The sequence below is a fragment of the Pieris brassicae genome, chromosome 4, assembly GCF_905147105.1.
Source record: "Pieris brassicae chromosome 4, ilPieBrab1.1, whole genome shotgun sequence".
Lineage (NCBI taxonomy): Eukaryota > Metazoa > Arthropoda > Insecta > Lepidoptera > Pieridae > Pieris > Pieris brassicae.
This window is the reverse complement of record NC_059668.1, coordinates 7,871,196-7,893,307: the sequence shown is the minus strand read 5'-3', so window position 1 is coordinate 7,893,307 and position 22,112 is coordinate 7,871,196. Positions and strand designations below refer to the sequence as shown.

The following is a 22,112-nucleotide window of genomic DNA, read 5'->3' as shown; positions in this document are numbered from 1 at the left end:
GGAATTTACACATATAAAGGAATAGAAATCGTGTAGAAACTACTAGCGTTTTTCACCCTTAGATTTAAACATATATATATATATACATATACTTTGCACGGCACTAGCAACTCCTATACACTGTTTATGCATTGACCAGGAATATTCAGAAATGTTAGTCTAAATCTATTGGTATCTATATATATATATATATATATATATATATATACATACATATTACTCTTGGTTTAAGTACTTAAAAAAAATTAAACCTAACGAATTCACTGTTATTTTCAAAAGTAGCTATGCGTCGCCTGCGGGGACAACCAGAGCTAATCATGTATTTACCCTAATAAGAAAGGCTATTAATTTCATGTTCAAATTTATTTTATAATAAATGTGTCGCATCATATATTTTACTGGTTAAGGTTGTGAATTCCACTAAGACCAGAACCAGTAACTATAAGTAGCAGTGCATAAAATACGTCGGATTTTATATCTAATCTAAGATATGCCTCATAATATAATATGTAAACATTACTTCTTCTATATTAACAAGCGTTTGCTGCTACAGCGACATCTACAATCTGTGACAAAAATCAAAACGATGACGTCTCAAACTTGGGCATTGAAGATCTTCCCTTTCACTGGTTCACTTCCTCTAACCTAAATCTACGCGGTACTCCATTGATTCCGGCGCGCAAATGCTCATAATTATCACTTAATAACTAGGATAACACTGATTAAATATACTTTTTAATTCATTGCTTTAACATTTTCTAAAATAACTCTCATTACTGAAATAAGTATAATAAATCATTTACTTTATTGATTTGAAAAGACATAAAGAAAAATAGCCAAAAGGTTAATTTGGACTAGCTACTAGTCAGTACATCAACAAAAGTTTTGAAGGTCTTTTCTTTCTAAAAGTAGGTAAGAGAACCATGTAACATCTGATCATATACGAAGACTAATTCCCAAAAAATTCCTGCATGCATTTTAAGTGAACAGAAATTGATATGTTTCAATAGTAAATTACTTTAATACAGTAAATTTTAAAATCAAATATAGGCCAGCATTTATTTGGAGATTCTACTTAATATTTTGAAAACATTTCGCATGCACCTAAGGCTATTCTGGAATGAAATAAAAAAACTATATAATTCTATATTTTATTAACTAACTCCTAAAATAATATATAATACAGTATTCTAATCTATCTCTATTTCTGCACCAACTTTGGTTAATGCCTCTTTAAGTTTTTCAGCTTCATCTTTAGAAATATCAGCCTTTACTATTGTTGGGGCACTTTCAACAAACTTTTTAGCCTGTACCAAGTTAAAACCTTCAAGAAGACTTTTGACTTCCTTAATAAGAGCAACCTTCTGCTTGTCATCAAATTTAGTCAATTTTACCTAGAATTAAATAGATGGATTAATATTAATGAAAAGAAGTTCTAGAATAACTATTAACAATTATTAAACTTACGGTGAAATTAGTTTTTACAGCTTTGGGTGCAGCCTCTTCTTCTTCTGCTGGTGGAGCCATGGCAAAGCCACCCATTGGCATTACTGGAGCATCTGGTAGATTTAACCGTCTTTTCAATACCTGACTGAGTTCAGACACTTCAAGCAAGCTAAGGTTTGTGATGTCTGATACAATTTTCTCAAGTTTTGCTGATACTGGTTTGTCAACTCCTTCTGGAGGTGGAATTGTTAGGGGTGTGACCGCTTCTGTGACCCCTTGTTGTAAAGTTGCACTGTGAATAAACATTCTCATAAATATAACATTTATCGGAGATTAGGTATCCTTATAACCTATACGATTATTAATATTACCATTGTGAGATTGATCGCCACTGTCGAAGTGGAATTTTTCGCAGATTCCGAATGCTATTCATTTTGTTATAATAAATGTATTTAAAAATATGTTTAATGAATTAAATTTATATATCTGGTGAACACAGATCAGTATGCCTAATGCCTATTATTAAAAATCTAAAAGAAGTAGTAGGGATAAGAAAAAAATATCGATACATTTGAGTTACCGATACTTTCATAAAGGAATGAGACTTTCCTATTTATAAGAAAATTAATAATTTGTAATCGATATTTAAAACAAAATATTTTATAAACCAAATTTGCGTTTGGGTTTATGGTTTAGGATTAGTAGTCAATTGTAATATGTGTGAGGTATACAGGGATATTGGTAATTTACTGACCTGAGTTTACCTGTAGTAGTAGCATTTTAATGGAAAAAATATTGAAGTAATATCGTTATTTGACTCGTATTTTAAAAGTTGCACTGATAGTTCAAAATTAAATGAAATGATGATGATTGGATTGTTTTGCCTTAATTTGAAAGAAAGCTAAAACATGTTTTATATTACTTTGTTTAATACATATGGCTTAGAACTATTACTAATAGTCATCCCAATCATCCCCTAATTGGAATACGTCGACTTACTAAAAACCTTGTATAATTATTTTTATTATTATTAACACTACATTCAGGTTTTTTACTCGATACCCTTAGGTTCGATACTCGTATCGAGTAAAGTTTTGATATTTTCATACATTTATCGCATCCCTAATAGTAAGGTACGAAAATGTCAAATAATGTCAGCAGTAGGCACTATCTGACTTCTGTCAAATTTCAGAGATCAATCATATTGCAGTTTTTCGCCAATAGCTATATGGTCTGTGCTTTGTAAATCTTTTATTATTGTTTTCCAATACTAGTTGTAGTTGATGCTTTAATTTTATAATTATTTCTAGGAACTAGGAAATAGTTATATGTAGTAGTAGTAGTTAGTGGTACTACTAGGGAATTAATAATAAGATATCTGTGATAGTGATTATAATTATATATATCATTTGTTAAAAATTTAAAACACAATTGATTTGAAAACAAAAAATAATATTGCATAAAACTATTTTATATTACCATTTATTGTATATGTATGTCTCATGTCTGAGTCTTATATTTCTTTTTCATTTAGAAATTTGATTTGATTTTTTATCTGGTTGTTAATAGAAATATTTAATGCATGTTATCTTCTAGGTAGGCAAGGCATCTGAGACTTTCAAGAGTTTTACATGGCCTATTGAACATCGGTGAGCTGAATTATAATGATTTATTTTACTTATAAATATATATAATAATAATTATAATTTATACAAAGTATGTTAGGTGTCTTTTATATGATAAAAAAAACATAAATTTAAATATATTTCAAATGCTTCAGTAGTGTAGTTTGTTAGTAAAAATTCATTAAAATTCAGTTAGGGATTTAGTGGGGAAAAACTTATGTGTTAGTAGCTATTTCATTATGTGAAAATATTGATAATAAATTATAATATTATGACACAAAACACTTTACATACCCACAAACAACTTTTACATTCATATTTTTATTTATTATAATGATCATCCTTCTGTCATATTTAACATTAGGTAAAAATAAATTAAATAATAATTAAAACCAAGAATATTATTTACAATAAGCTTTGTCTTTGGTTAACATAGCTATTACACATTGAAAGAAAACAATTTTTTAATTTAATTAATGTAAAATAATTATAAGTTTATAATAATACAAATAGCTTTAATCTGGTTAAAAATTGTTTTGTTACAATAAGCTGTTGGTTATTATTCACAAAGAAAACATATAAGCATTGATTTATAAAAGTATTTGTATCTATAGTCACCATTATCAAGTATTTAGTTAACCTTTAATTAGTAAATTTTTCATTTATGGTACTGAAGAACTTTGAATATTACTGCCATTCCTTTGTGATTACTGCATACAAGTTCATATATATATTTGTATAGTATACATAAAAGTATTGGGTTTAAGTACTATATGCCTTATTTACTTGATTGGCAGGGAAGGCTGATCGCAGTTTAAAAACATATGGAAAATGCCCCTGGGTGGCTTAACTGACCTAGTCTATTGTTATGAATATAACTGTGAAAGTAAGGTAATATTATGCACATACATCATTCACAATACATTAATGTATAGTCCTTTGAATATCCCGTAATAGGCTCACTTCTGGTATGTTTTATGAAACAATCGCGTATTGTAAACCTAACTATGATAAACCTTCCGCTTTAAACATTACAATTTCACTTGCATCAATTGACACTGGCATTTCAAATAGGACCTTCAGTCAATGAAGCAAAGTTGAATTTTCTATACAACCCAGCCAAAACACGTGAATTATAGTCACGTGCTAGCTGCTACCCGTGTCATGACGCCAATCTTCTCGTTGCACACGATAGTATAATGGGAAATAATTTAGCTTTACTACCTATGGTCAGCGATTTTGCGTGTGTTGTGGAAACAAGATTTTTGTAGTAAAAATATCTAAGCGATGACCTAGCTGTATGAAATGTATATATACTATTCCCGAAACCTTAAAATTAACAAAAATGGGTAAGCCGAGTTATGTATTGATTATCATTTCGTATCAGTTATCTAATATATAAAACATTTGCAATTTTATAATAATTAAAATCAAAGATTTTTTCAATCTTTATCTTAATGAAAATAAAAATAAAAAATACATTATTTATATTTTATGTAAATATTTTTTGTCATCCGTGCAGTCATAGAAACCCCAAAACAGTAGAAACAAAGTATTTATTAATAACGCTCGTTCTTGAACTAAGAAACCGTAGCACAAACATTTACTCAAACAAAGGTCGCAACTTGCTGTAATTAACAATGTTTGATAGGTTTCAGCTCCGTATATAGTCTACTTTTTATGTTCCAAAACATTGCATAACCAATTATTTCTGTATATTTTAACATGAATGAATTTCGAATGTATAAAAAATATATTTAGGTCGTATTGATTTGCGCATCTAACACTCGCTCGTAGGTTGGAGGAAAAGATCGTGAGGGAACCGGCATGTGTCAAAAAGTAGGTTGATCACCTTTTTATTTTATAGAAAATATTAAATCAAATTTATCCATATACAGGGTTGTAACGATACATTGATTCTTGTTAGAAAAAAGCTGGTACATCTTAATCAAAATATATAATTATGTTTGATAACAAATTTCTGTTAGTCTAACAGATTTCTACGTGTCATTGGTAATTTATTAAACCTGCTTAGCTAAACGCTTGACCTATAGAGTAAGCATTTAATATTGTTTACAGTATTATAAGCGGTTTCAAATAAAATTTCCTTGAAATTTAATATAGAAATATATTTAACTGTTTGTATAAAAAATCATATGCATACTATGAAGGCATTTAATTGAAAATTTAAATTAAAAAAAAAGACTATTCCACTTAAAGAGATATTATTCGACTTATTTCCACTTCATCTTGGTCACATAGTAAAACACTTTACACGATATGATTCTTAAATTACACAGATAATCTACATACATATTTTCATCATAAACGGTCTCCGAAGAAATTAAAATCTCAAATGGTTCATAAGCATGCATCGATTAGACTAATCTGTGATCAAAACGGTCACGAGGCTCTCGTATAAAATTGAATATTTTAACTAAGGCATTTTTTGATTTACACTTTGAGCCATATTTTGTACAGATTACTCTCGATAAAACTTTATTTTTCATGCTCTCGAAAAGTCTATACATATACTATATATTATTATATATAAATCCTCCTAAATTAACACAATCCCGACATCCCTATGAATATCTCGCTTGGGAACGATTCAGTTGCTTTTCACCTGTTGAGCTGTGCAGACCCTTCTCTTGTAAGTGAAATTTACATTTCTTTTTTTAAATAAAAATATTATAAATTTAGCTTGCTGTATCTGGTTTTTATAGCAGTTAGGTTTTGGTTTGGCATCGACTAACAATATAATTCGTAATCTACAAGTATAACGCCTACTGTTGAATTGTTTCTCGATAAAATAATTTCAACTAAAATTGCTTTAGAATTCCGTTTGTTATATTTTATATAATATTTCTTTAAACTGGTATTATTACAATTGATAAGGATAACATCTTAAGTAATGATGTACTAGGTAAATTGTAATATATAGTAGAATTGCTCGTAATATTACGAGAACAGCTAGAGTTTTATCAAAGTATTTAATTTATGACCTCCAGGTTGATTAGAATAAAAGTTTTGGTAGTTGCATTACATTGTTCGAGATTCAGAAATAAATAGTGTCAAAAACGGTACGCGAGATTAAAGTGAAAGTGAGAAAATCTTTAGAAAAAGTATTCATTTACAGCGTACATATACCATCATTTGTACCTACAATAAAAATTTTCCTCGTCGTTATTCTAATAATCATGTTCTTAAAGGGTTCTCCGGTATTGAATTTACTGGGCTTCTCTTTTAACTATATATAAAGGAAAACTCAAAACATTAGTTCGTATTCATAAGTTGGGAAATATAATAAAAATACATTTTTACAAGTCCTTATAACGTTCTCAGATTTGTAATTTGATTTAAACAGTCTTAAAAAGTTTCAATCTCACAGATTTATAAGTATCTATTTTTCAAAAAGTTGTATCACTATGATTAATTAACGAATCTTAAAATTCCTATTTCTACTCTGGTTTAGGCTTAATCTAACTTATATAAAAACTTGAATCAGTATAAGAACATGTCCAGGGAGGAATGGAAAACAAAAGACGAAATCGTTTGATTGTGATTGGACTTATTCCTCTGGCGCATTTATACAAAGTGTGCCTTGGTATCCGAAACTAGACAGCTCCACCTTTGCCGAACGCTACCGCTTGTTAATCGGATACTTGAAGCTCGGTCTCCATCACGGCATTTCTAGCGTTTAGGCAAGGGGACGTATCATGACGTACTTCGTCGCGTGTCTATTGTACTAGACATACTGTTGACCAATCAAAATAAATGCTTCATTTTTTCGTCTTTAGTGTAACTTCTTAACTGTATTTTTATCATAGAAAGAATTTATCTGATAGAGGATAAATGTATGTATTACTTAGATCTTTAGTCTTACTTTTGTGAAACGTAATCTTGTATGGGTTTTCAAAGCATTTACAGTTTTCTCTCTTCAGAAAAATATAACTTACTATAAGAATTCTCTTAGGTACAAATAAGTTTTTGTTGCAGTGAAAATGCTGGGTGGCAATGTAATGTGGTTTCGTCATGGGCTACGGCTTCACGACAACCCGGCTCTGCGTCATGCCTTGCAAGACCGAAGAACGCCATTTTTTCCTGTCTTTGTGTTTGATGGAGAAACTGCTGGTTAGTATAAAATAATAGACCAAATTTATTACACTAGAAAGGTTTGGTAATATTTTAAATATTATGTCCAATTTTAAGAATCCGTTCGTGTTGCCTCATGGACATTTTGGACGGCACCAAAATTTGGTAGATTTAAAAATAGATTTTTATAGCAGAGCTGCCTACTAGATTCAAAAGTTTATTAGGACTTAAATGGAAGGAAATCGTTTCTGAAGCTGAATAAATCATAATAAATAATTTTGCCTAGTTGCAAAGATGTATTTTCTTAAAAGGTCTCACAAACATCTTAAAATAAAAACAACCAAAATAATGGTACAGGTACGAAAGTAGTGGGTTACAACCGCATGCGGTACTTGCTGGAGGCTTTAGAGGATTTAGACACCCAGTTCCGTCAGTATGGCGGGCGACTGCACATGATCAAGGGAAAACCAGATGATGTGTTTAGACGTCTTTGGGAGGAGTTTGGTGAGTGCTGGTTGATTTTATATAATTTGACAATTAATGCAAAGGTTTGCCTAGATCTAAAGTAGTAATAAAAACTTGTATGATTACAATAATATGTACATATCACATAAAGTAAGAGTCCAACAATAAAAAAGACAAGGGATTTTAATATGTAATAAATACGCAATTCTAATTGGTACGATTAAATTCATAATTATTCATAAGAAGCCCTAGTTTTAACCCTCTTTATAAATTTCAGGCTCTTAATAAATTTAAAATGGTAGTGAAATTTTGTTCTTTTGAAGAACCAGTTCTTTCATTACCGCCATTTTTTAAAGTCATCTAAAATCTATAAAGTAATGCATTCATGTATTTCGTAATCATAATTTCGTAAAAACCATCTACTAATACTAATAAAAATCTAACGAAATATAGTTTTTATTCCGCCTAAAAATATATCTACTTAATTTTATTTAATTTACCCAAGACTTCCTTACTTACAATGCTAACTTTTACTACGACTATTATTATTATATGTTTCTACTAAGTATTAGTATTATTAGATTCATATTCTTTTTTGCGACTGAGGCGCAAACTAGCTGCTGTGGTCCTGAAATTACACAATGAATGTCAATGAATGAATGAAATTGAATGAAAACGTAGCTTTTTCTTTAAAAAAAATTATTATCTCTCATCCTTTTTTATTTATTTTTATATCTTTGATTATTGTTATTTTATGTGTTTCTGTGTGTGTGTTTTGTTAGTAATTAATGTTATCTATGTCTAATCCAAGGTATATAATCCGTATACACATTGGTCTTTGGTACTGGAGGTGCGTATCTGCTTGGATCTTTATATTAGGTCCTTACATATGAAATTGGCGTTTTGTATGGGAGGAACAAAAAGTCGAACATTTTTAAATATAATATATTTAATTGATCAAAGTATGAACCATTGTTTTCTATGCACTTTTGCCATCTCATAGGTAGTTCATTGATCCCTTTACTAAAAAAACCAGTCGGACGGGAATCAATAAAATCTCTGAAGGCGATTTGGACTACCCCATCAGAGTTAAATTTTTTCCCTTGCAAGAAGTTGTCCAGATTTCGAAAAAAATGGTAATCTGTTGGAGCAAGGTCCGGGGAGTACGGAGGATGTCTTAGACATTCCAATTGAAGCTCTTCTAATTTGGTAGCCGTCTGTTGTGCATTGTGTGGTCTAGCGTTGTCGTGAAGTAGCAGTGGCGTGGAGCGATTGACCAGCCTAGGTTGTTTAGCCGCTAACTTTTCCATCATGGTTTGCAATTGCTGACAATAGACATCAGCCGTAATAGTCTGGCCAGATTTGAGAAAACTGCAATGAACAATACCGGCACTAGTCCACCAAACGCTTACAAGTAACTTTTTTGGGGTTAATTTTCGCTTGGAGTAGGATTTGGCTGGCCGGTCAGGATCCAACCATTGCGCTGAGCGCTTCCGATTATCGTAAAGAATCCATTTTTCATCACAGGTTTAAAATACCTTCATTACTGTGCCGGTTCAGTAATGTAACGCAGCAGTCGGCGCGCGTTTGCTGGTTTGCTTCAGTCAATTCGTGAGGTACCTTTCAAGCTTTTGAATCTTCCCAATTTGCTTCAAGTGAATTAAAATAGTTTTATCACTAACACCGCAGCCTGCAGCTAACTCGGACGTGCTTTGCGATAGATCCGCTTCCACAATAGCCTTCAATACTTCATTATCAACTTGGGTCTCAGGCCGTCCACGGGACTTCTGCAGGTCGAAATTTCCAGAACGAAAAGGTTGTAACCAAATACGAACTGTGTTTTCTTTTGCAACATGACCGCCATATACATCATTCACTCTTCGAGTCGTTTCCGCAGCACTAGTGCCACGGCGGAACTCGTACTCGTAAATAATGCGATACTTTAAGTTTTCCACTTGGTAAAATGAGTGACGCAAACAGAAAAAAAACAAATGAATGACGGTCATCGAAACACAAATACATGAGTAAAAGCTGTACAAATTTTAATTTGGAATTCCTTACCAAACAGGAGAACATCGTGATTAAAGTGGCCAGTACGAAATACGCCAATTTCATATGTAAGGACCTAATATAATGTGGAAGTATGAGTGAAGTTAATAATATTATTGCACGATAAGCGTACGTACAACAAAACCCGGTCGATAATAATGACGTTTCATAAAACGTGAATATCAATAATGGTCCATATCGGTCACGTTTAAGCCGTCATTAACAGCTAATGAATAGCTCTGTTGTGGTACGATTATGTGATTTCATAGCCATACGAGTATTGTGCTGACATTTCGGTTAATGTGAGAGCTACTTTGACCTGGAAATGTAATTTCAGTCGCTATGTTTAATGCATGGGAAATGTGTATCTTTACTAACATTTTTGAAACAGTCAATGATAGATAATTCAAATGTAGATGTACTAGAGATATATATTGGAAAAGTCTCAATTACTTTTCCGACTTTTGAAAACCGTATATCAAGAGTATCCTATTCAAATAAGTAAAAGTCGTTAAACTATATTATGGCAGCATGAATTGTAACCGCCAATTAGGATTTTTTAAATATATGTAATAAGAAAACCCGTTTATTAACAATCGATACAATTGCTTTTTTTCTTATGGTTCGTCATCGTAACTTCGCTCAGTACCGGACCGGAACCCCTCTTCCACTTTTTCAAAACTCTCTTTCCGTGGTGTCCTTTCTCCCTTCGCTTCTATACATCCACCTTTGTCTTGGGCACCCTCTTCTCGTTCTTCCCCTTGTTCTTTTCCATAGGTCTTTGATGTCCATATTTTATCTGTGGATTTTGCTGTCTCTATATTTTTTATATATAAATTGGCTTAAATGTATGCCTCCTATGAGGAGGCTTTTACAACTAAAACAAGCCTTCCTGGATATGTGCTAGGTAACTTATTGTTTTTAAATTTTTTTCGAACAGGAATAACTAAGCTATGTTACGAGCAAGATTGCGAGCCGATATGGCGTGAGAGAGATGAAAGTGTACGAGCTACTTGCAGGCAGATTGGTGTTGAGTGCCACCAATTCGTGTCGCACACTCTATGGGACCCTGATACTGTGATACGAGTCAATGGAGGAATCCCACCGCTGACATATCAGATGTTTTTGGTATGTTTTTAAATTATTACAGAGTATTAATAAAAAAATACTAGTAGTGCTGCAACCTTGAGTCTAGGCCTCAGATTTCTTTATCTGTTTCGTAATTTGCTTTTCTTATAGGCGAGTAGGTCTTCTGTGCCTAACGTGCCGGTTTTGGTTCTTTGACGTACAGGTTTCCTCACGATATTTTCCTTTACCTTTCGAGAGAGTGTCAAATGCGGCATAGACACCACAGCTGGGGTTCAAACTTATGACTTTAAGGATGACAGTCGCAAGCCTATAAAAAGCTATGTAAAAATCATTAATTGTTTTATACATTACTATTATATGTATTTAGTTTTGTATTATTTCACGTGTATATGAACCACGGAAGTATTTGGTCACCCACAACACAGGGATGTCCCTAGTGTGGGGACGGGGACCAGCGTCTGTATGATTCAATGTGGCATTTTTAAATAAAATAAAATATGCAACTTTACTTGAGTTAAGCAAAGACGCCATATTCCTACTTAATTTCAAATACGAAATTTACATAGGCTAAGTCTTAATTGGCAAAAAAATATAGTTGCACAATAGTCTCGTAACAACTGTGCTTAGTTATGTTTTGATTGATTCCAGTAAACGGCCTTTAAAAAAAGAACTTTCAAAAGTCAAAATTACAAGTTAAAAATATTAATAAAACTTGACTAGCCTAGTTACTTTCATATGGGAAATAATGGGTAAGATTAGTTACGATATTTTGTATACATTGAATTGATAAGTATTATATGTACCTGGAACAAAAACAAACTACTATATTCTGACATATTCACAAATACTGCAACTATAGATATAGATTTATTTAGACTTTGTAACTCGAACAAAATGTTATTTCCATACGAAGTATAGTAATAATACGTATTTAAACGCTATAACTCGAATTTAAAACAGGAGGCTCTGTAAGTCGTAGTAAAATATTATGACGTCTTACTTGGAATTCCCCGAAATAATAACAATAAAATCCAAAATCTATATTCGGGTTCGGGGCTTCTAATATATTGTTTTTGTCTTGTACATCTGCAATGAATATAATACATTCATAAAAAAATATATACTACAAATCGAAAAATACACTTAGAAATCGCGCCTCTGCTAGTCAAAATTTTAGCAGTTAAATCATCATCTCGAAGTTCTTGTTAAGTCGAAAACGAGTTATCAAGAGATCCACTGTACAACTAGATTAGCAGTTGATTTAGTCTCCTTTTACTGTCCTATGGAGCAGGATCAGCATGTTTCCAAGCATTTTTATCTTTAGTATAATCCTCTAATTTGTAATATGCTTGTATACAAAAGTGTGTTTTTAATAAAAGTTACATACATTTTCTTTCATTTCGTTTTAATATGTCATAAGTATTTTGTTGTAACATTTAACACAGCGTATACTGACCGGTTTACTCGGGTCGTAAGCTAGAAATTTATAAAAGTTTTATCAATAAGAACATTGTTTTGTTCTCTTCTGCACTTGTCTTGGATTTTCAGATGGCCAAACCCGACAAATTTACGTGTCTTAAATCTCAAAATTCGTGATTCATGAAGACACCATTTTCTCAAATGGTAATTAAAAAGTTTGACTAAATATTTCGTTATTTGTATCCGTGTTTTATAATTTAATAAACATTTTGTAAAACAAAAAACTTAGCCATTAAAGAGTTGCGGAGAGTTTATTGGCAGTTCTTCTCGTCCATTCTACGCCCTTGATTAGAACTGGTAGTAAATGTAAAATTAGAAGCATTTCTTTATTGACGTTCATAAGTGTAATTGTGTTACCTAAATGAATAAATTTTGAATTGCATTGAGTTTTGTAAACATAAAGATAGATTTTTTGAATGGCTTTCCAGCACACGGTAGCAATAATTGGCGACCCACCACGGCCGGTGGATGACGTGGATCTCAAGGTGACGAACTTTGGTGTGTTGCCTGACTGCTTCTATAAGGAATTTGTTGTTTTTGAGAAGGTAGGTTTACTACAAGCTTTTAAAGCGGTTTATACATACCTTAAGCCTTGGTGTTGGCAAAGCTATTTGACGTTTGAAAATGGTGCTCACAATGAGTTTATATCGTTGGTAATAATTAAGATAAATCATTATTAAATTTATCATTTACTAAATTTAAAATTTTCTACTGTGCATTTACTTCTAGGTATTATAACTCGAAATATTGTTTTTGAATAATGAATGGCTTCGGTACTGAGTGATTCTGTATAAATAATTGTAAGAAACTCTTCCACTTGTCTCATCCTTGCTACTCTTTTCTACCTTTATTTCATCGTCGCAGGTTTCTGGCGTCAACTGTCAATAATATTAATAATCCTCGATCATCTTTACAAAAGAGTCCGTTGTCAATGAACCTCTTATAGATTATATGCCTCCTCCAACTGCCTCTATCGCTTTCTCGAGTATTTTTCTCCCAATCTTCTCCGCCAACTTCTTTAAGCTTGTCAATTCCTTCCTTCCGTGGCCCTTTCCATCCTATCACCCTGTTTGTCCATCTGCCATTGTTCATGCGAGCGGTGTGGCCCGCTCCATAATAAATAGAAATACGCTATTAAAATATTCCAGACGCCAAAACCCGAAGATTTAGGTGTGTATCTAGAGAATGAGGACATAAGAATGATTCGATGGGTTGGCGGTGAGCGAGCTGCCTTAGCACAGATGCAACAAAGATTAGCTGTGGAACATGAAACATTCCGCAAGTGAGTGAACATATTCTAAATTCGCTGTAACAGATCCAATAATGATTTATCCTAACATATTTACAATATTCTTAACCTACATAGTAATAAAAAAGTGTGCGTGTACTACTGTACACACGTAAGTAGTGAAACTTCTTTGACCTTATTTTCTACTATATATAAAAATGATCTACTATATGCAAATTTGACAAAAGGCTTTTATTATCATAGACGTGTATACAAATAATACAATTATTTCATTTTACCTTATTACTACTAAGATCGTTATTATATATTATTGTTATTAATTGCTTCGAATCTCTTCGAATCAACCGTAGTAGGGACAAAAAATTTTTTCCAACGCCGATAAAGAAGTTTCACTACAATAATAAAACATCATAACATAATTGTAATATAATTTACTTAGACTCTAGGTAAGAAGGTCGAGGCTTCTAAAACCGTACCATTTTCGACGTAGTCTTATTCGAATCCGCGACAGTCACATTCCTCGCGGCTTAACCCCTTATCGATGGTAGAGACGTAAACAACTCTAAAAACTGTCATACAGTCATGACAGTTTTCAGAGTTGTTCGGATTAATACCAGCACTTGAGTTTCATCGTCGTACGTACGGACCACGGACTGTATTACGACGTCCGGCGTTCTACAACAGAGCGTTTTTTTATAGCAGTTTTTGCCCATTACCATTATATAGAACAAACTGTAGTATGCTGGAGCCGATTCGACTTAGGGTCCTTCAAAAGAGCGTACCCATTATTAATAGGCCAGCAACGAGCTTGCGAGCCTCCTGGCAATGTGTAGGTATATGGGAGACGCTATCACTTAACATCAGATGAACCTCCTGCCCCATGTTATATGAAAACAACGAATGCTTTTTATCAACATTCAACGATCTTTATTTAACCGTCAATCATTTCAGGGGTTCCTATCTTCCAACTCACGGCAATCCTGACTTGCTGGGTCCACCGATATCACTAAGCCCTGCGCTTCGGTTCGGATGTCTGTCCGTCAGGAAGTACGTAAAATGAATTAACTAAATATCTATATTATTAATTATTAATTGTATAATTAAATTTATAATATTAATTAAACAAAAAATACAAGGCTATATATACATATAGCCTTGTATTTTTTGTCCTCCTGTATGGAGCAGGAACGTGTACAAACTTATGCCTTAAGTCAATTTAGGATTTAATTGACGCTGTCGAAATTTAGTGTTGGATGTTACGAATACCGTGGTAAAATTAAACCCTAACTTTATGCCGACAACGCATCATGACAACAACGGTAATATTTGCAAAAGATCTCGTGGACGTTCTCCAACGAGGTGGACTGATCTATCAAGAGACTTGTCCACAACATTATACCCGGTTAAAGAAGACCAATATTGATGCAGGTCTTTCGCGCCGGATCTTACTATACAGACCATGAAACTCAGATATGACTCCCCAACTCGAGAAAGAAATCCGTCATAAGTACAGTTTTCTATACAAAAATATTTTTACTTTTCTAGAACTGCCTTCGTCAATAAATAGTAAACTGACCTGACATTATTGTGATACATACTTTTTCATGTCCTTTTTGAAATTATTTTTTCCGCGTTAGGGAAAAATGATGAGAGTAAATTTTTACGATGCGCGCGCTCACCGTCACAAAAAACTGACACCCTGAAGTTAGCATAGTCAACAATGTAAAATAAAAAAAAATTCCATTCCTTTAATTATATAGAAGTATTTTTTGTGACATTTAAATAAACTTTATTTAAGTGGATAATGCTTTTTTCTATTGTTAGTGTCGTTTTTCAAAGATTTTTATCTTGTTACACCAAAGAACATCTAACGCGTGTATATAAGTATATAAATACACACTAGTTTTTTTTTATTATTGTCTTTTCACTATTTATTCATTTAGTTGTTACGTTCAACATCTAACTTATTAAGTATATAGAACAATCATTAATACTAAATATAGCCAAAGATGGAATACATATTATATACAAAAGCGTTCAAATATTTACGAAAGGAAAAAATCAATAAAAAATATTAAAACGTAATATTTTAGGCTGTTCATATTCCGTGATAGCTTTAACGAGTCGAGGTTTAAATAAGGGTCGTTGTATGTCCGGGCTGCGATACAAAACTGAGTCAGTTCTTGGTGTTGATGAGAGGTACGTAAACCAAATGGTCCAGTCATATTAGGGCTTTTACCTCGGAATGCAAGATAATAAGCCGTAAATTGGTATACACCTTTGTTATGTCGTTCTAAATGCTGTTCCAAAAGTCACAAGTCCTATCCGCGTGTGGAACCAGCTGCCCACTGAAGTATTTCCGAACCAATTCGAGTTAAGGTCCTTCAAGAAAAGAGCGTACCAATTCTTGAATGGCCGGCAACGCACTTGCGAGCCTTCTGGCAATGTGAGTGTCCATGGGCGGCGGAATCACTTAACATCGGGTGAGCCTCCTGCCCGTTTGCCTCCTATTACATGAAAAAAAAAGATATTGACGGTCAAAGGTCATAAATTTCGTTTTTTTGTGAATATCTCGCTTTCTATTGCTTTCAATTGGGATTTGTACCTAGTATAAAAGTTATAGTGTATAAAATTCTCTACGACTTTTGTTAATACTTTTTTTCATACGATCAACAGTTTTTGCGGTAGACCGCGAATATAAAAAATCTAAAAAATCATAATTTTGTTATGAGTGCAAATTTCTAGGAGTGAACTGCAATTGATTTTTTTTTACATATATTGCTTTGTTCCTTTAGTTACAGTAGTTTCATCTTAGGGAGCGTTCAAGTATTACGTCACACAATTTTTGGAGATTCTTGAACCCCCCTCCCGCATGAACGTTTTCTGTACCCAATAGTAAACGTTTCGTGACTACCCCCACTGACTCTTTATACCTAAAACTTACCATTATGTGGTGTAAAGTACTGGAAAGTCGTAAAAAATATTACGAACGAGTAATTCAATCCCCGCCCCGCGTCGTAACGTTTTACAAGAGGAGCCCCCCCCCAAATTCGTTACGCTCCCTTATGTAGTTTTGCACTTCTTGCACACCTTATCTAATTCAATTGTTTTTTTCTTCTCACAGTGATTGGCTGGAAGATATCGCTCGAAAGCGATAAGGCCACCCCTTGATGAGGGTTGAAGTGACCCTTTTTTTAATTATTTTAATTTTGTTGTATTTCTTTGTTACTGTAAGGAAATCTTAATTAATTAGATACAATTTTTTAGGTCTGGGCTTCGGATTTCTGTTAATTCGAGTTCATTTGTTTTTTCCTAATAGGCAAGGAGGTGATCAGACTTCTGTGCTTGACACACGCCGTCGACTTTTGGGTCTATGTCAGGTCCGCGATGTTTTCCTTCATCGTGCAAGCTAGTGTTTAATGCGCATATAGAAAGTCCCGTCAGTAATACAAAAATGTGTTCGTAGGTTTTATTGGTCGCTTCAGGATTTGTTTCAAAGCGTGCATCAGGGAGAGATGTCAAGCCAGTTTATCTCAGGTAATAAAAAAACCTTATTTAACATTATTTAACCTTAGTTAACATTAACGTATGTGATTTTAGATATGTCTAAAAATTGGATACCTCAAAAACTACTAAACCGATTTTGATATGTATGTGGTAAGGCTTTAGTCGTATCCAGATGCTCTGGATAGCTATCCCGTCTTCTTACGTCACTTAAATATACTTTCACGAGTTGTCAAAAAAAAATTATTTGAACTTTGACATATTTGACAGTGCTCAAGTGGAAATTGTGACCTTTTAGAAAGTAACGATGTATATGTATGTCCATATACAAAAAAAGAGTACAGAACAGTAATAAACAAAATAAAAATAAAACATATTTTCTTAACTATAGTCAATATCGAAAAATCTTAAATCCATTCTAAATAGTTTTTTTAATAATATTGAGTGTTTTTAGAGAAATGTTTAGATTTTGCGTTAAGTACGGTTCCCGCATGTCAAACTCCATACGTTTTTGACATACGCAAGTCATACTATACAAGTCCCGTCTGTTTCCTTAGTGTCTATTGATCGCGTTTAAAGGAAAATGTAAAACGAAATATTGCATATTAATAGGTCAGCTGATTTGGCGTGAGTACTTTTACACAATGAGTGTAAATAATCCGAGATACGCGCAAATGGAAGGAAATCCCATCTGCCTTGATATTCCTTGGAGAGAACCTCATGGAGATGAGCTGCAAAGGTAAGTTACTAAGACTATTGCATGCAATTACGCAATATAATAATAATAAGCTACATTCATCCACACTATGAAAAAATAATCCAATGGCGCTACAACCTTTTTAGGTCCGGGTCTCAGATTTCTGTATCTGTTTCATGATCGTTTGTGAATTGAATAGGCAAGTAGATGATCAGCCTTCTGTGACACACGCCGTCGAGTTTTTGGGTCTAAGGCAAGTGGGTTTCCTCACTATGTTTTCCTTCACCGTTCGAGCTAATGTTAAATGCGCACATAGATAGAAAATCCATTGGTGCACAGCCGGGGATCGAACCTACGACCTCAGGGATGAGAGTCGCACGCTGAAGCCACTAGGCCAACACGGCTTCATATATATTTCAAAAATCCATTTGTTATTATAACAAACATTGTCTTTAACTAAATAAAAATCAGCATGTCTTAGCCTCAAAGGCTTGTTGTCTACTTGCCTATTAGATAAAAACAAATGATTACGAAACATATACAGAAATCTGAGGCATCATGGCCTAAGAGATTATTGCGCCATTTAATTGTTTAATACATTTAGAATTTGATTTCTGGGCCTTACGGGCCTGAAGATACCTTTTAGTATGATTAGCTGTTTACCAAAATGAATAAATAATATTTAGAATATTACGCTTCCAGGTGGGAGGAAGGTCGTACAGGTTTTCCATTCGTGGACGCAGCAATGCGTCAGCTCCGTACAGAGGGCTGGCTGCATCACGCACTGCGTAATACGGTGGCCTCATTCCTCACACGTGGTACTCTTTGGTTGTCTTGGGAACATGGCTTGAGACATTTCCTCAAATATCTGCTGGATGCGGACTGGTAAGACAGATACATCATTAATTTACGATACATTGTTATATGTAAAACAACAGTCTATCAAATAAAATCTTAAAAACTACACATTGAACTAATGACGTTTTTTAAGTTGGTTAAACATATATTTTTATTCCAGGTCAGTGTGCGCTGGTAACTGGATGTGGGTGTCATCGAGCGCCTTCGAAGCCTTATTGGATTCGAGCGAGTGCGCGTGCCCTGTGAGGCTTGGCCAACGGCTGGAACCGAGCGGACAGTACGTGAGACGATACGTACCGGAACTGACAAATATTCCGGATAAATATATGTGAGTACGCTCTATGGCTTATACGAACGTACTAGTTTCGTACAAAATTGTTTGATTTTAATCCTTTCAACAGCAATAATAATTGTACCCCAAATAGAAATATAAGTTACTTACTAGCTGTGCTCTGCGGTTCCTCTTGCATGAATTCGGTCGTAGCATTGACCATATGTCTAACAAAAAAAAAAAAATATAAACCTATATATCACGTATAGAGCAGTGTTGGCCTAGTGGCCTCGCATCCCTGAGGTCGTAGGTTCGAACCCCGGCTGTGCACCAATGGAATTTTATTTCTATGTGCGCATTTAACATTAGTTCAAACGGTTAAGGAAAACATCGTGGAGAAACCGGCTTGCCTTAGACCCAAAAAGTCGACGGCGTGCGTCAGGCACAGAAGGCTGATCACCTACTTGCCTATTCAATTCACAAACGATCATGAAACAGATACAGAAATCTGAGGCCCAGACCTAAAAAAGGTTGTAGCGCCATTATTATTATTATTATATATCACGTATACATCACTTTGCTCTGTTCTCAATAGTTTTCGCTGCGTACGCGATTTGGAAATTTTTATTAATTAAGTCTTTTTTACACCTTCGTAAACTATCGTAATTTATGTTCATAAAAGATACTGTAGAGTCTTATGGTCTAACTAAAATATCGAATGGTGAAAGAATCATTTTTAAATCGGCCAATTTCAATGAGATCAAATACATAAACAATAAAATATTTTATTTTATAATATTTGTATACATAAATGAAAATTATTAAAAACAAAAGCAATTTTTGCGTAAACATTTAAAAAAAAAATGAGTGTAGTAATTATCTGTGAACAGAAAATTTTCTTATCATGTTTATGGCAAAATATTTTTTTGCAAGTATTACACTTGAATCAAAATTAACGGATACAAACACCAACGTGTCGCTTGTTTTAACAATTGTGTTCAGAGACTTGACAAAAATAAACTATCCGTTAAAGACAATTTAAATTATCGTGTTTAATGGTTTAGATTAAAATCAGTCATAATCCTATAAATAGTCAACTCAGTATTGTCTTTGGTTAACATAGCTTTTACACATTGAAAGAAAACAATTTTTTAACCAGATTAAAGCTATTTTTATTATTATAAACTTATAATTATTTTACATAATTTTAAATTTAAATTTTTCCAACGTTTCGCGTGCTTTACAGCGTGCGTGATCACGGTGACCGTTTTGAAAAATTGTTTTCTTTCAATGGTCAACTCTTTTGGCTTCTTAACCCTGATGCCTCACTGTATCATATTTTTTATCTAAATTTACATTTACTACTGTAACTCCATCTCTTTATTCGTCAAGTTTTCTTCAAATTAAATGTAATAAATCATAAAGTATTATCCACTTGATATATTTTATAAACATTTCATAATAAAGTAATAAACACTAATTTTATATTGTTACAAAATATCTCTTCTGATTCTGTATGAATCATGAAATGAAAAAATAATATTTTACGATTTTATTATTTCAGTTATGAACCATGGAAAGCCCCAATAGAAGTACAGCAGCGTGCGGGATGTATAATAGGTAGGGACTACCCTCCTCCTATGCTAGATCATCTTGAAGCTGCTGGAAGAAACCAAAGTGCTATGCAGGTATGACAAAAATAATATTTGATATTAAAAAATCCTAAATTGGCTAAAATGTATAATATGTTAAACAAAGCGCCATCTAGTATGTAGTAGTTTCGATGAGTTAACATTTTTTTCAATATTCTCTTAAGGGAGCGGTCAAGTATTACGTCACGCAATTTTTTGAGATTCTTGACCCCCCCCCCCATGTGATGCACCGTAACGTTTTCTGTATCCAATAGTGAAACGTTTCGTGACCACCCCCAGTGATTCTTTATACCTAAAACTTTCCATTATGTAGCGTAAAGTACTGGAAAGTGGAAAATAATATTAACAATAACGCGTAATTCAATCCCCGCCCCGCATCGTAACGTTTTACAAAAGTTACCCAAAAATCCATTACGTTACTTGTACGCTCCCAATGACAAAAATAATATAAATTTGATATAAAAAAAATCCTTAATTGGCTTAAATGAAATGTTAAAGCGCCATCTAGTAGCTTCGATGAGTTAACCATTTTCGTAATATTCTCTTAAATGTTTTGATTTAAATTTAAGAATAATGGTACTATAACCGAATTATTTATTAATTATCGAATTTAATTTTAGGAATTGCGTCGTATTCTTGACAAAGCTCAGCCTCACTGCTGCCCATCATCGGAGGAAGAAATCAGACAATTTATGTGGCTCCAAGATGTACCGCAATTCGATGTCTCCGCATAATAAATATGACCAAAGATCTTTAACTGTATTACGATAAATAATGCTTTTTAAATTTCTAGTACTCTTGAATGTCTGATATTGTTTTATCAATATTTAATTTAGTAGCTAATTAAAATTGATACTATTTGTACTAGAAATAATGTGTAAATGGTATTTCGGTCATCATAAGCATTCATATATGTATTTTCATAACTTGATATTATCCAGGTTTATTTAAAAAATATTTTAGACTAGCTTATTTTACTTAAGTTATAACCATATTTCTTATTGGGTAGATCAGTAGTTTAATATACCGATACTAATATATCGGCGATACTTTGGGTTTGGCGATACATCGGCATCGGCTATAATTTAATCGTAAATATCGGCTTTAATTGCCGATACAAAGGTACTTGTAGATGTTCGCGCTTTTAAAAAGTAATGTAAACGCGCATCTTGTCTGATCTAGTTCGTTGCTAATGTCGCACGGACTCAAACTCACAATATCTTTATTCATATAGGTAAACAAATAATTTGACGTTCATAAGTGTTTATGAACGTCAAATAGAAGTTAAAGTCAAGTCAAGGGCGTAGAGCGGGTAAGAACTAGCAAGAAACTACTATCTATGCCTGGGGATTCCTCGCGTTTTATTCAGTTTGTTGTCTTTTCTAAACTGCTTTGTCCCCGCGAATGCCATTTTGCTCGTAGTATGCGTAATTGAAATACAGTTATTTTAATTTTATTAATAGTGTTACGAGCTAGGGGATCGGATAGAAAATGCCGTAGATTTCTTCAAGGGTTTATTTCTTGTCTAAAAAGTAAAGTTTGGTCTAGAATATTCCTTCATCAAAGGGGTATACCTAGGCCTGAAAACGCCTGAAAACGGGTCTCCTGAAAACTGCACCACTCGACTACACAT

General features: G+C 33.3%; 2 protein-coding genes across 6 annotated transcripts; one reads left to right on the top strand and one right to left on the bottom strand.

Annotated features, from left to right (window-relative positions):
• Positions 1–1,137: 1,137 nt before the first annotated feature.
• Positions 1,138–1,977, bottom strand: LOC123708443 (39S ribosomal protein L12, mitochondrial). Its single transcript, XM_045659153.1, has 3 exons — positions 1,818–1,977; positions 1,468–1,738; positions 1,138–1,394 (listed from the first exon to the last, which is right to left on the bottom strand). The coding sequence occupies exons 1-3, from the start codon at positions 1,877–1,879 to the stop codon at positions 1,191–1,193; spliced, it is 537 nt and encodes a 178-aa protein (XP_045515109.1). The 5' UTR covers positions 1,880–1,977; the 3' UTR covers positions 1,138–1,190.
• Positions 1,978–2,655: 678 nt separating this feature from the next.
• LOC123708041 (cryptochrome-1) lies at positions 2,656–22,032 on the top strand. Of its 5 annotated transcripts, XM_045658496.1 has the most exons (15): positions 2,967–3,095; positions 3,869–3,962; positions 5,594–5,724; positions 7,071–7,205; positions 7,524–7,670; positions 10,621–10,808; positions 12,677–12,793; positions 13,397–13,530; positions 14,449–14,544; positions 16,964–17,034; positions 17,614–17,740; positions 18,401–18,583; positions 18,717–18,884; positions 20,392–20,515; positions 21,100–22,032. In XM_045658496.1, exons 2-15 carry the CDS (start codon positions 3,940–3,942, stop codon positions 21,211–21,213), a joined length of 1,758 nt encoding a protein of 585 aa, XP_045514452.1. In that variant the 5' UTR covers positions 2,967–3,095; positions 3,869–3,939; the 3' UTR covers positions 21,214–22,032. The 5 variants fall into 5 exon arrangements, with proteins under 5 accessions (XP_045514455.1, XP_045514454.1, XP_045514452.1 ...); XM_045658499.1 differs by lacking the exons at positions 3,869–3,962; positions 5,594–5,724 and adding an exon at positions 2,656–2,677 and having other exon boundaries at positions 3,043–3,095; positions 21,100–22,031; XM_045658500.1 differs by lacking the exon at positions 5,594–5,724 and having other exon boundaries at positions 2,969–3,095; positions 21,100–22,031.
• Positions 22,033–22,112: the final 80 nt, after the last annotated feature.

Coding starts and splice junctions, on each gene's coding strand:
- LOC123708443 (XM_045659153.1), bottom strand. CDS start 1,879: ATGAATAGCATTCGGAATCTGCGAAAAATTCCACTTCGACAGTGGCGA. Junction 1,739..1,817: donor TGGCGATCAATCTCACAATG/GTAATATTAATA, acceptor GTTTATTCACAG/TGCAACTTTACAACAAGGGG. Junction 1,395..1,467: donor CTGTAAAAACTAATTTCACC/GTAAGTTTAATA, acceptor ATTTAATTCTAG/GTAAAATTGACTAAATTTGA.
- LOC123708041 (XM_045658496.1), top strand. CDS start 3,940: ATGAATATAACTGTGAAAGTAAG. Junction 7,671..10,620: donor ACGTCTTTGGGAGGAGTTTG/GTGAGTGCTGGT, acceptor TTTTTCGAACAG/GAATAACTAAGCTATGTTAC. Junction 14,545..16,963: donor GGATGTCTGTCCGTCAGGAA/GTACGTAAAATG, acceptor ATGTGTTCGTAG/GTTTTATTGGTCGCTTCAGG.